The sequence below is a fragment of the Asparagus officinalis genome, chromosome 4 (assembly GCF_001876935.1).
Source record: "Asparagus officinalis chromosome 4, Aspof.V1, whole genome shotgun sequence".
Lineage (NCBI taxonomy): Eukaryota > Viridiplantae > Streptophyta > Magnoliopsida > Asparagales > Asparagaceae > Asparagus > Asparagus officinalis.
The window spans coordinates 122226424-122239992 of NC_033797.1; the positions used below are offsets into that span (position 1 = coordinate 122226424).

At 40.2% G+C, this 13569-nt stretch overlaps 2 protein-coding genes and 1 long non-coding RNA gene across 7 annotated transcripts; all 3 read left to right on the forward strand.

The window, feature by feature from the left end:
- LOC109838063 lies at positions 685–4273 on the forward strand. 5 transcript variants are annotated; one of them, XR_002246563.1, is made up of 7 exons: positions 685–955; positions 1043–1105; positions 1455–1510; positions 1968–2117; positions 2880–2936; positions 3580–3792; positions 3880–4273. It is a non-coding gene; the product is annotated as an uncharacterized LOC109838063 (long non-coding RNA). The 5 variants fall into 5 exon arrangements; XR_002246559.1 differs by having other exon boundaries at positions 2880–3792; XR_002246562.1 differs by lacking the exon at positions 2880–2936.
- On the forward strand, positions 8865–10128 carry LOC109839238. The gene is made up of 2 exons (XM_020407666.1): positions 8865–9481; positions 9528–10128. The coding sequence occupies exons 1-2, from the start codon at positions 8865–8867 to the stop codon at positions 10126–10128; spliced, it is 1218 nt and encodes a 405-aa protein (XP_020263255.1).
- Positions 12313–12822, forward strand: LOC109839239 (uncharacterized mitochondrial protein AtMg00810-like). Its single transcript, XM_020407667.1, has one exon. It carries the CDS (start codon positions 12313–12315, stop codon positions 12820–12822), a length of 510 nt encoding a protein of 169 aa, XP_020263256.1.

The window sequence follows — 13569 nt, forward strand, 5'->3', positions numbered from 1 at the left end:
CCCAAAACTAAAACTAAAACAAAAAACCGGTCCGATAAGTCGATAGGCATGATGACACGTAGGGGTCAGGTTAATGAAAATAAGGGTAAATAATATGGTCTCTGTTGCATTTTCATATATAGTAAGTGACTCAATGGTGAGTGCTTAATTTATAAGCTGCAATAGATGGCTGTCACTGCCAAGTTAGCAATTGAATATACTGCAGCCACTGAAGCAAGGAAAGAGATTATTTGGCTAAAGTCAAATTACCCAAACACTAAGCTATCAAGCACTAGCCACGGTAAATTCTATAACTCTTTCTTATCCTTTCCAATGCGAAACTATACGCGCACTATGTAAGTATCTTAACATTTGGGGAGGATCAAAATACCACCAGTAAGATGATAAATGTCGAAAGGAACATGTTTGCAAATGCTCAACTCATAGAAACTTTGCATGAAGAAAACAGAGTACTTTATTAAATGATGGAGAGCTTTTACTTGGGTTTCTACCAATCGCAGCAAAGCCCAACTATTTATACACAAGGAAATCTACCAGTGGGTGAAGCTAACAAACTCCACAAGAAGCTCTCAACTCATGACTCTTTCACTGCTACAATTTCTCCACAAGACTCGTTCCTCTCTCTCACACTAGTAAAAAGAGGTTCAGCCCCAACGGTGGTGTCCAACCGTTGGGGCTGGTCGCACAAGCCCCAACGGTTAAAAACCGTTGGGGCAAGTTCTTTTAGCCAAAAAACAGAACGGAGGGAAAATTCCCCCTTTATTTTGACGAAATTTGAAAAAACAAAACAAAACCCCCCCACACCTGCCCCGTTCTCTGTCTCTCTCACACATCAAAAAACCCAAACCCTCGTTCTCCTCTTCTTCATCCTCTCGATCTCAAATCTACTCCCATCTCTCTCGCCTACAGGCCTGGAGACATCATCCCCAAGAGCAAAGCCGGCCAATACCACGGAGTAACGTCTCAAAACCCTAATCCTCTCCTTTTCGTCGGTTCTTCTCTTCTACACTTTAATTTTTTTATTGACAATGTGTGATTTCAGTTGAGAACGGTTTGGCACGATGTGATCGGCCGCCACTGCCCGATCTTTGCGGTTAATCGTGAGGTACGATTGATCAGATTTTGTAATCGGGTTTTTTTTCGTTTATAGGGTAATTGATCAGATTTTCGGGTTTTTTTCGATTGTTACCGATTATTTGAGTCTAGATTGATTAGCTTATTTGTTCTTAATGTCTGTGAAGATGTCTTAAATGAAGAGAAATGGGAAGATAAAAAAGTTGAGGTGTTTTGAGGGAATTTTCAACTGTTCACTGAGATTGAGATTCAAGGCTTTGACGCACCAAAGCCCTGCATATCTTTATTATCCTTGGTGATACCTTTAGCAATTGACTGTTCAAAAACATTGAAAATATTGATTGCTGCCATTTTGTTGTGAATTCTGATTGGATGTGTAGGTATTGATTCCGATTGAGAAGCCGACTAGGTTCACAGGAGCTGATCCTTATAAATTGTAAGTTTGTTCTAAATATTTACCTCTTTTGGTGGATTTTTTGAGCCTGGAATGTTTAAATTAACTAAAGAAAGAGAGGAATTTATGAATAATCTATCTAGTATATGAAATTTTGGTGCGGGAAATTAATTTGGACACAATCACCTCAGAGTCTTGGCCACAATGCCATTGCTTTATTTATGTACACATTCTTATTAATTTTAGCAAGATTTGACGAACCTCATCATCATAAAGTCAGCCACTAATTTTGATTGCTTCAGTTCCATGTCTAATTTTTCCGTAAGAGCCATCTTAGCTCATGTGGCACATTCACTAGCGCCCCCCCCCCCAAGTTATACCTTTTGCATATTGATTAGTAACCTTGTTGAACAGTGTCCATTTTCTTTTTCACGACCTCTAAAGCATGCTATGACCATCCTATGTTTAATACAAAATTGTGCTCCTTAATATTTGCTAGGTATGTTATTGACATAGAGGTAATATATACATGAGTAGAGTAGCGGCCATCCATTTACATCATACTACAAGCAAGTCTGACAAATTTCTCCATGTTAATCATATAACGGTGGGAGGAATGAGCCAAAGATGAAGTTTCCTTAAATAGGAGGTAATGTTTTCTGCTTGAATTAAATTTGAGTCAATATAAATATTAGCATGTATGTACCTTCTGGTAATAAAAAACTTGTGCAAATCAAGTTCATGTTTAATTTATATCGAACGTGAACTAATGTCAATTTATCGAACTATGATAAAACGATAATGATTACTTGTGTTGATATTTGAGTTTATACAAATATTACCATGTATGTGCCTTCTGCTCATAAGAAACATGTCTAGATCCCTATATTCTCATCACTAAGAATTTCAAAGCAAGCACTGCAATAACCCAATCCGTGACAAGTCTGCAACAATAAAAAGTTACGTCATAAAGAATACTTAATTAGCCGATAAATTTTATGACCTTGTAAAGTTTTATAAAAATTAGGTGCTACTCTGTTTGCAACAATGTCATGCTATCCTGAGTATAATATATTGTAAGTTTATGTAGTTTTTTTTTATATTTGACATTTTGAAATCAGATACTTACATATCTGCTCACTTTTTCTTCACTTCTTTTACCAGTTCAATAATATATCTTACGCTTATAATTTACAGCTTTGAATTGTGAAAAAGCTCTAAGGAGCTTTCTGCTACTGTACATTTTGTTCCACAAGTAACTAGTAGACAACATATGAAGTATACATTTGTGTTTGCACCTTAATTTCTGTTCTATACTATATCTGGAAAGGCACTTTCATTTGGAATGTTTGTGTAACAAGATCTTTTAGAAAACTCCCCCCTGTTTAATTTTTTTCTCCTTCTCTTGCAGTTTCTTTCTATAGGGTCTGACATATGTTGGGGCTTCTGCAAGACTTCTATATTGTTGGTATTAGTAATTTTCTTTCAATTAACTTCTATACGATTTGTTTGTTTCCTGGTTTTCGTAGTATATATCTTTTCTCATTGCTACAGACTTTATAATAATTTCTGAAATAAGTGTGTTTACAATTTTTCTTTTTCCAAGGATAATTTGTAATTTCGACACCAATTGAGATTGAACTAGAACGAAATAAAAATAGGAGAAACCATTATGCAGCTTTGTCGGAAGAGAGAAAAAAATGAAATAAGAAGAAAACAAAGAGAAGCTTATTATAACAAAAACAAAAACATAAGAAAAAAGATCAAGAAAAAGAAAGCATAATGTTTAATGAGCACACAGAATGCCACCAGATAAATAGAGTAAGAAAATGAAAATATGACAAAGACAACACTCATATATTAGATACTATCTTCTTGCACCTATTTGTAAAACTGTTGCACAGGATTTATATTTACATATAGGGTTTATTTTTATATGCGGCTCACTGTTCTAAGATAAAACTATATGTATTTGAACTATTCCAAATATATTCATTCACATGAAGAGAACAACTTCCATTTGAACTTCTAAGATAAAACTATATGTATTTGAACTATAAATTTTGTTGAAGTAATTTATAGGTTGAGTGATCGACCTCATTTACATGCAGTATGTGCCGTTGTGTGATTAGTTAAATTTTGTTCAAGAATACGATCAGTTGGTGTCTCAATGTGCACCGGATGACATCCTAAAAATGAGAAGCTTATTTGAACGGGCTTTTACTGCTGCTGGAGTGCATGTGGTTGAAGTCGGCAAGATATGGGAAGCATACAGAGAGTATGAACAAGCGATCTTTTTGACAATTGGTGATGACAATAATGAGGTTAGTTTCATATGTGAATATATGTCAGTATACTTTGTAGTTTAAACAGAACAAAATTGTTGATCACTATACTGTTTTATCTTTCAGGAAAAATCAAAACAGGTTGATCGGATACGTACTTTATTCCATCAACAACTATCTATTCCCTTAGTGAATTTAGAATCAAATTAGTTAATTACAGGCTTTGGGAGGTGGAACAAGGGAACACTGGCGATATGAACTCAGGAATTGGATGGGGTCCCTGCTAATGTTGTCTTTGCATATAATAATGCTTTGGAAATGTATAATGCTCGAAGCATGTATGAGGATCAATTGTCTAAGAGTATAGCTCACATGGCTTAATTTTGTATTCTCACATACATGTATATTGTAATCTTTTGTAAAAGTGAGGGACGCCTCACTTCAGAAAAGGCTCGCTCTCAATATGAGAGGCGTAACCATGTAACTCTTTGCTTTTAAATGAAATCTTAGCTTGGTTGGAAAAAAAAAAGAATCTCGTCGCAAATCATTTAAATTTGGATGTATAGTAGAATCCAATTTTGATTAAAGCTTATGAATACAAATTTTATATTTTGTTATACTTTTCGTGTGTATGCATTGTGTTTTTGTCTCTATTAAGAGTGATTAATATTGAACATAATTGATTTTTTTTTTAAATCAGGTACTTGCCCCAACGGTTGTACCCGTTGGGGCTAATTAAGACTCCAACGGTTAGAACCGTTGGGGTTGATTAAGGTCCCAATGGTTCTAACCGTTGGGGCCTATTTTTATTTTTATTTAAAAAAAAAGAAATTTCCTTGCCCCAACGGTTGTAACCGTTGGGGCAAGTTTTTCAACCGTTGGGGCACCATCAGCCCCAACGGGATTTGTCCCAACGGGCGTTTTAGCAGCCCCAACGGTTCTAACCGTTGGGGACACGATCAGCCTCAACGGTTACAACCGTTGGGGCTGTTGCAGTTTGTACTAGTGCTCGTGCCCAAACACCTCCAATGTACAAATTTATTGTTGAGTTAAACTTGTTGAGTCATGCCTGCATGTTAGTGTGTGTTTGTGTGTGTGGGTGAGCTGTTTGCTGTTAGTTATTAGTGTGTGAGAGAGAGGAACGAGTCTTGTGGAGAAATTGTAGCAGTGAAAGAGTCATGAGTTGAGAGCTTCTTGTGGAGTTTGTTAGCTTCACCCACTGGTAGATTTCCTTGTGTATAAATAGTTGGGCTTTGCTGCGATTGGTAGAAACCCAAGTAAAAGCTCTCCATCATTTAATAAAGTACTCTGTTTCCTTCTTGCAAAGTTTCTGTGAGTTGGGCCTTTACAACCCTGTTCCTTTTGACATTTGGTATCAGAGCCGCGGTGTGTGAATCTCTAAGATCATGGCAAGATCGAAGTCTCCATTGCCATCAAGTCATGTCACCGATGGTGAAGTGACAACGAAGGAGGGAAGAGAGGAGAGTATTACACTCAAATACCCACTACTAATGAGCAGCAACTACCCGGCGTGGTCCATAAAAATGAAGGTCTACATGCAGGCTCAGGGCGTGTGGGACGCTGTCGAGGTCGAGGGTAGAGTTGACAACCGGCGCGACAAGATGACACTCGCGGCCATCTACCAGGGGGTGAACGATGAGATCCTCCTTCTCCTCGCCGAGAAGACGACGGCCAAATATGTGTGGGCTGCGTTGAAGTCCATGTATGTGGGAGCCGATCGTATGACAAGGGCGAAACTACAGACCCTCAAGACGGAGTTTGAGGCTCTCCGTATGCGAGAAGAGGAGTCCGTCGATGAGTTCGTTTTGCGGCTGAACACGGTGATCAGCAAAATGCACGCCATGGGGGAGAAGATGGATGACATTGCTGTGGTGGAGATGTAGAAAAGATGTAGAACGTGCGTTCGGAGTTCTCCAATCACGATTTGCAATCGTGGCAGGATCAGCACGTTTTTGGAAAAAACATGTATTACATGACATAATGACTGCATGCATTATTATGCACAATATGATAATCGAGGATGAACGTGATCTTTATGCACCAATTCAAGAAGTGAGGGAAGCACCAACACCAGAAGTTGATATGGTAGCAGATGAAACTACAAGATTTACTCAATTTATTACATGTTACGGAAAAATCAAGGATAAAGATGCTCATATTGCGCTTTGTAATGCTGATAGATCATCTATGGGAGGAATACACTAATTCAGATAGTTAAGTGCATACTAAATTTATAATTTTTACATTGTTGTTAATGTTTAATTATTTCCTTGTATTTTATTTCCTGTTATGTTCTTGAATGTAATATTTTGGCAATATCAATAATAAAAATATAATATTTTAGCAATCAAGTTATTTTAATTAATAAAATAATATTTTATTGTTTTATTAGTTTAATTTTTAAATAATAAATCATTTTGTTTGGAAAATATGTGAAAAAATAAAATTTGATATGTGGGGTTAATTGTTGAAATAGTTAAAAATATAGGGAATAAAAAATAATCATATAAAAGTAGATAAAAAGAAAGATACTGAGAATATTCCTTTTTGGTGCAAAAAATGGTGCAATGGGTTGGAGATGAATTACTGTTAGATGTGACTTTTGCACCATTTTGGTGCAAAATTTGCACCATTTTGAGGCAAAGGGTTGGAGATGCCCTAAAAGGGAAACCCAGAGCTCGAAAACCCTTAGCCTCTCCTTCTCGTGTTCTTTCAGCGACGATGGAGCTCATTCTCTCTCCTCTCACGATTCTTTTTATTTCCAATGCTCAGAGATTTTAGAGGAAAGTTAAAGAGAGAAATTTAAAGAGGAGGAATTAAAGAGGGGTATTTAAGAGAGGAGAATCTTCAATGTAGCTACAATGAAGATTTGTATTTATTGAGAGATCTCAAGTTTGAGATCTGCTCTTGCATTATAATTTCTTTGATTAATAAGAAATTAATTGTGTGGCTTCCGAGTGTTGGCCTTCTTATTTTGATGATGATTTACAAACAATTTACATCTAATATTGTTTGTCTAGTGTTTGTGTTTTATATTGATTCTAGGCAAATAATATGTTGGAGGATGGATGGAATAGAGCTTCAACGATCATATCCCACCAGATAAATAGAGTAAGAAAATGAAAATATGACAAAGACAACACTCATATATTAGATGCTATCTTCTTGCACCTATTTGTAAACCTGTTGCACAGGGTTTATATTTACATATAGGGTTTATTTTTATATGCGGCTCACTGTTCTAAGATAAAACTATATGTATTTGAACTATAAATTTTGTTGAAGTAATTTATAGGTTGAGTGATCGACCTCATTTACATGCAGTATGTGCCGTTGTGTGATTAGTTAAATTTTGTTCAAGAATACGATCAGTTGGTGTCTCAATGTGCACCGGATGACATCCTAAAAATGAGAAGCTTATTTGAACGGGCTTTTACTGCTGCTGGAGTGCATGTGGTTGAAGTCGGCAAGATATGGGAAGCATACACAGAGTATGAACAAGCGATCTTTTTGACAATTGGTGATGACAATAATGAGGTTAGTTTCATATGTGAATATATGTCAGTATACTTTGTAGTTTAAATAGAACAAAATTGTTGATCACTATACTGTTTTATCTTTCAGGAAAAACCAAAACAGATTGATCGGATACGTACTTTATTCCATCAACAACTATCTATTCCCTTAGTGAATTTAGAATCAAATTAGTTAATTACAGGCTTTGGGAGGTGGAACAAGGGAACACTGGCGATATGAACTCAGGAATTGGATGGGGTCCCTGCTAATGTTGTCTTTTCCTATAATAATGCTTTGGAAATGTATAATGCTCGAAGCATGTATGAGGATCAATTGTCTAAGAGTATAGCTCACATGGCTTAATTTTGTATTCTCACATACATGTATATTGTAATCTTTTGTAAAAGTGAGGGACGCCTCACTTCAGAAAAGGCTCGCTCTCAATATGAGAGGCGTAACCATGTAACTCTTTGCTTTTAAATGAAATCTTAGCTTGGTTGGAAAAAAAAAAGAATCTCGTCGCAAATCATTTAAATTTGGATGTATAGTAGAATCCAATTTTGATTAAAGCTTATGAATACAAATTTTATATTTTGTTATACTTTTCGTGTGTATGCATTGTGTTTTTGTCTCTATTAAGAGTGATTAATATTGAATATAATTGTTTTTTTTAATCAGGTACTTGCCCCAACGGTTCTAACCGGTGGGGCTAATTAAGACCCCAACGGTTAGAACTGTTGGGGCTGATTAAGGCCCCAACGGTTCTAACCGTTGGGGCGTATTTTTATTTTTATTTAAAAAAAAAGAAATTTCTTTGCCCCAACGGTTGTAACCGTTGGGGCAAGTTTTTCAACCGTTGGGGCACCATCAGCCCCAACGGGATTTGTCCCAACGGGCGTTTTAGCAGCCCCAACGGTTCTAACCGTTGGGGACACGATCAGCCTCAACGGTTACAACCGTTGGGGCTGTTGCAGTTTGTACTAGTGCTCGTGCCCAAACACCTCCAATGTACAAATTTATTGTTGAGTTAAACTTGTTGAGTCATGCCTGCATGTTAGTGTGTGTTTGTGTGTGTGGGTGAGCTGTTTGCTGTTAGTTATTAGTGTGTGAGAGAGAGGAACGAGTCTTGTGGAGAAATTGTAGCAGTGAAAGAGTCATGAGTTGAGAGCTTCTTGTGTGAGAGAGAGGAACGAGTCTTGTGGAGAAATTGTAGCAGTGAAAGAGTCATGAGTTGAGAGCTTCTTGTGGAGTTTGTTAGCTTCACCCACGTGGAGAAATTGTAGCAGTGAAAGAGTCATGAGTTGAGAGCTTCTTGTGGAGTTTGTTAGCTTCACCCATTGGTAGATTTCCTTGTGTATAAATAGTTGGGCTTTGTTGTGATTGGTAGAAACGCAAGTAAAAGCTCTCCATCATTTTGGACTTTGCTATGATTGGTAGAAACACAAGTAAAAGCACTCCATCATTTAATAAAGTACTATGTTTCCTTCCTGCAAAGTTTCTGTAAGTTGAGCCTTTGCAACCCTGTTCCTTTCGACATTTGGTATCAGAGTCGTGGTGTGTGAATGCCTAAGATCATGGAAAGATCGGAGTCTCCATCGCCATCAAGTCATGTCACCGGCGGAGAAGCGATAACGAAGGAGGGAAGAGAGGAGAGTATTACACTTAAATACCCACTACTAACGAGCAGCAACTACCCGACGTGGTCCATAAAAATGAAGGTCTACATGCAGGCTCAGGGCGTGTGGGACGCCGTCGAGGCCGAGGGTAGAGTCAACAACCGACGCGACAAGATGGCACTTGCGGTTATCTACCAGGGGGTGAACGATGAGATCCTTCTTTTCCTCGCCGAGAAGACGACGGTCAAAGATGCGTGGGCTGCATTGAAGTCCATGTACGTGGGGGCCGATCGTGTGACGAGGGAAAAATTGCAAACCCTCAAGACAGAGTTCGAGGCTCTCCGTATGCGAGAAGGAGAGTCCGTCGATGAGTTCGTTGTGCAGCTGAACACGATGGTGAGCAAAATACGTGCCATAGGGGAGAAGATGGATGATATTGCTGTGATGGAGAAGGTGTTGCGAGCGGTGACACCAAAGTTTCTGCAAATTGCTTCCACATTGGAGCAGTTCGGTGACTTGAGTGAGATGATGACCGAGGAGGTGTTTGGCCGGCTCAAGGCACATGAAGAGCGGCTGTGAGGTTTTGGCGACATGGAAGGTGAGCACGCATTACTGATCTAGGCCGAATGGGAGGCCAAGACGAAGAAGAAAGGAGGTAAGGGCTTTGGCAGTGGCTAGAACGAGCGAGCATGGAGGAGGTGGTCGTCGGCGCAGCGGTGGTCGTGGTCGCTACCATGGCCGGGGATGTGGGAACGGCGTTGAGGAACACTCAAACGACTCTGGAAAGAAGTATCACAAGTTCGACAAGGTAAAGATCCACTGCTACAACTATCAGAATTATGGTCATTATGCCTCCGAATGCCGAAAGTCGAAGAAGGAAAAGAGAGCCCACCTTGCTAAAAAGCAACACGACGATGAACCTGCATTGCTCTTGACCGAGGTGTGCGAGTCTCTATACACAGCTCAAGGAGAGGGAGAAAAGATGATGGTTTACGAAGAATATGTGAAGCCGAGGCTGAGCAGCGAAGAGGTGGTCTTCGAGACTAGCATTTGGTACCTAGATACCGGTACTAGCAATCATATGACTGGTTGTAGGAAGAACTTCTCAGACTTGATGAGAAGGTGTGCGGCAGAGTCAAATTCGGCGATGGCTCGGTCGTGGAGATACAAGGGAGTGGAACCATCATGCTTCAATGCCAGAACGGTGAGCATAGACTTCTAACAAATGTGTATTATATACCAAAGCTATGCAGCAATATCATGAGCCTTAGGCAACTGGATGAAAATAGGTGAAAAATAGTTATGGAGGGAGGTCATCTGCGCATCTATGACAGGAGCAGCAAGCTCTTGGCCAACGTGAGGAAGTCCAAGAATAGGTTGTACGTGCTCAACCTCAAGGTGGCTTATCCAGTGTTCTTGATGGGAAGCCTAGGAGATGATGCGTGGAGTTGGCATGCTCGGTATGGGCACTTGAACTTTCCAGCCTTGAGGAAGTTAGCCCAGAAGGAGATGGTGATCGGCATGCCTATTGTAGAGCACGTGAGACAGATCTGTGATGGTTGAATCATTGGCAAATACCACAGAGGTTCCTTCCCTCACAGCACAAGTTTTCGAGCCGACAGATCGCTTGGACTCGTGCATGGCGACCTCTGTGGCCCAATCACACCCGCTATGCTAGCAGGTAACAAATATTTTATGCTACTAGTGGATGATCATAGTACATATATGTGGGTAGTAATGCTAAAAAGTAAGAGTGAGACATTTGGTGCTTTCAAGAAGTTCAAGGCGAGTATTGAGACAAAAACTGAGAACAAACTGAAGGCATTTTGAACTAATCGGGGAGGTGAATTTACCTCAAATAAATTCACTTCTTACTGCAAAGAGCTGGGAATCAAGCGATATCTGACTACGCCGTACTCTCCTCAACAGAACAGCATGGTCGAAAGGAGAAACCAAATAGTGTTGGGCATGGCAAGAAGTCTATTGAAGAGTAAACATGTACTTGTAGTATACTGGGGGGAAGCTATGAGGAATGCGGTATATTTGCTTAATCGAGCGCCGACTCAAAGTCTGGAGAGAATGATACTATATCAAGCATGGACGGGAAGAAAGCCGAATGTCCAACATTTGCGAGTGTTTGGTTATGTGGCATATGTCAAAACAGTGAGCCCACACTTGAAGAAGCTGTCCGATAGAAGTGTACCGATGGTCTTTTTCGACTATGAACCTGGTTCAAAGGCGTACCGAGTGTATGATCCAGACCAGAAGAAGCTGCACGTGAGTAGGAACATAATCGTTGATGAAGATAGAGAATGGAACTGGGGGTCTTCCACCACACAAAGTCATAAGGAGTACAACTCAAATGAGGTGTTTACAGTGGATTATGAGCCGGCACAAGCAGAAGCTGAGCAAGAGTCGAGAACTCCAGCCCCCTTGGTCAGCTTGGGCATTGGTGGAACTCTAGGAAGCGACAATGAGACAGCTACGCCAACAAGTACACCAAGAACTGACAAACAACATAGTTGCACATGAAGGTACTCCTGAATTCTTAGCAAGTTCTGAAAGACCTTTGAGATACCGTAGTTTGCAGGAAATATATGATGAGACTCGAGAGGTGGAAGGAGAGGCAGCACTGTGTTTCCTCTCTGTCGAGGAGTCGACAACCTTTGAAGAAGCTAAGGATAGTGACAACTGAAAGAAAGCTATGGCAGATGAAATTACAGCCATACAAAGGAATCACACCTGGGAACTCGTTGATCTTCTAAAAGGGCACCGGACAATCAGTCTGAAATAGGTGTATAAAGTTAAGAAGAAACTGGAAGGTGATGTGATCAAGTACAAAGCTCGACTCATGGCAAAGGGGTATGTGTAAAAGCAAGGTGTGGACTTCAACGAAGTATTCACTCCAGTCACAAGGCTTGAGACCGTAAGGATGTTGAACGCGTTAGCGGCACAAGAAGACTGGGAGGTACATCACATGGACGTCAAGTCTGCATTCCTAAACGGTGAGCTAGAGGAAGAGGTCTACGTAGCACAACCAAAGGGGTTTGTAGAAGAAGGCCATGAAGAAAAAGTACTAAGGTTGAAGAAAGCATTGTACGGGCTACGACAGGCTCCCCGCGCTTGGAATACAATGCTTGAAAAATGTCTTTAGTCACTCGGCTTTGAAAGGTGTCCTCTCGATCTTGTGGTGTACAAAAGGCGGCAAGGTACTGTAGTTTAGGTTGTGGGGGTTTATGTTGATGATCTCATCATCACCGGATGAAATATCAAGGACATTGTGCAGTTCAAGCAGCAAATGAAGAGAATGTTTGAGATGAGTGATCTCGGGCTCTTGAGTTACTATCTTGGGTTTGAGGTGAGGTAGGATCCGAATGCAATAACAATAAGTCAGTCGGGGCATGCTATGACGATCCAAGAGAAGCTGAAGTTAGCAGATTTCAACCAGTGCCAAGTTCCCATGGAGCCGAGAATGAAGCTGAGAAAGACGGATGCAAGCCCGTCAGTTGACACTTTCATGTATAGAAGTGTCGTCGGGAGTCTACGGTACCTAGTAAATACCAGGCCAGATCTTGCATACTTTGTTGGGGTGGTGAGTAGATACATGGAAGCTCCAACTACAACTCATATGGCAGTAGTGAAACAAATACTGCGTTATGTGCGAGGTACCATCAATCATGGTTGCGTCTATGGAATAAGGAAGGAGTCAGAAACATGGTTGATAAGGTATAGTGATAGTGATCTCGCTGGAGATGTTGACGACTGCAAGAGCACCACGGGAGTCATATACTTTCTTGGTGCAAGCCCAATCATTTGGGTGTCGCGAAAACAAAGAGTGGTGGCGTTATCCTCTTGTGAAACGGAGTATGTAGCTACCAGGCAGCTGCTTGCCAAGGAGTTTGGTTGGGTCGCCTGATGGGAGAGTTGATTGGGGAGAAGAATGTGACGACTATTCTCAAAATTGATAACAAGTCAACCATTGCTCTCACGAAGAACCCGATGTACCTTGAAAGAAGCAAACATATAGAAACAAAGTATCACTTCATACGTGATTGTGTCCAGAAGAATAAGATCGAAGTGGAGTATGTGAAAACGGGAGAACAGCTTGCCAACGTTCTAACAAAACCTCTTGGGCATAAGAGATTCGTCGAGCTGCAGACCAAGATCGTGGTAATAAATGTGAAGAAGATACAACAAGTTTAAGGGGGAGAATGTTGAGTTAAACGTGTTGCGTCGTGCCTGCATGTTAGTGTGTGTTTGTGTGTGGGGGTGAGTTGTTTGCTGTTAGTTAGTTATTAGTGTGTGATCAGAGTTTATGAACCCACTACAATAAGATTAGCAGACACGCTGTGAGCAGAGAGATCATACAAGCAACTAAAACTTTTTCGTGAAGGAATTATTTTCTTGGCAAGAATAAGCTCCACAATTAGGTTAAATAACGCTCTTTCAATCCTCCCTACAAAGTTACTCAACAACGAACGCAACACAAACATGCCTATTCAAGCAAGGATATTGTGGAGCCATTGAGCTTTAATAAGAGAAACTTTTGCAGGGCCTGCTTGATATCATAATCAATTGGCCTACCACTATCAGCCTTCAGATTAGAATTAAAAAGAACGGAGAGGGCCATTTGATGAAAGAACACGACGGGTTGCAAGTTGAT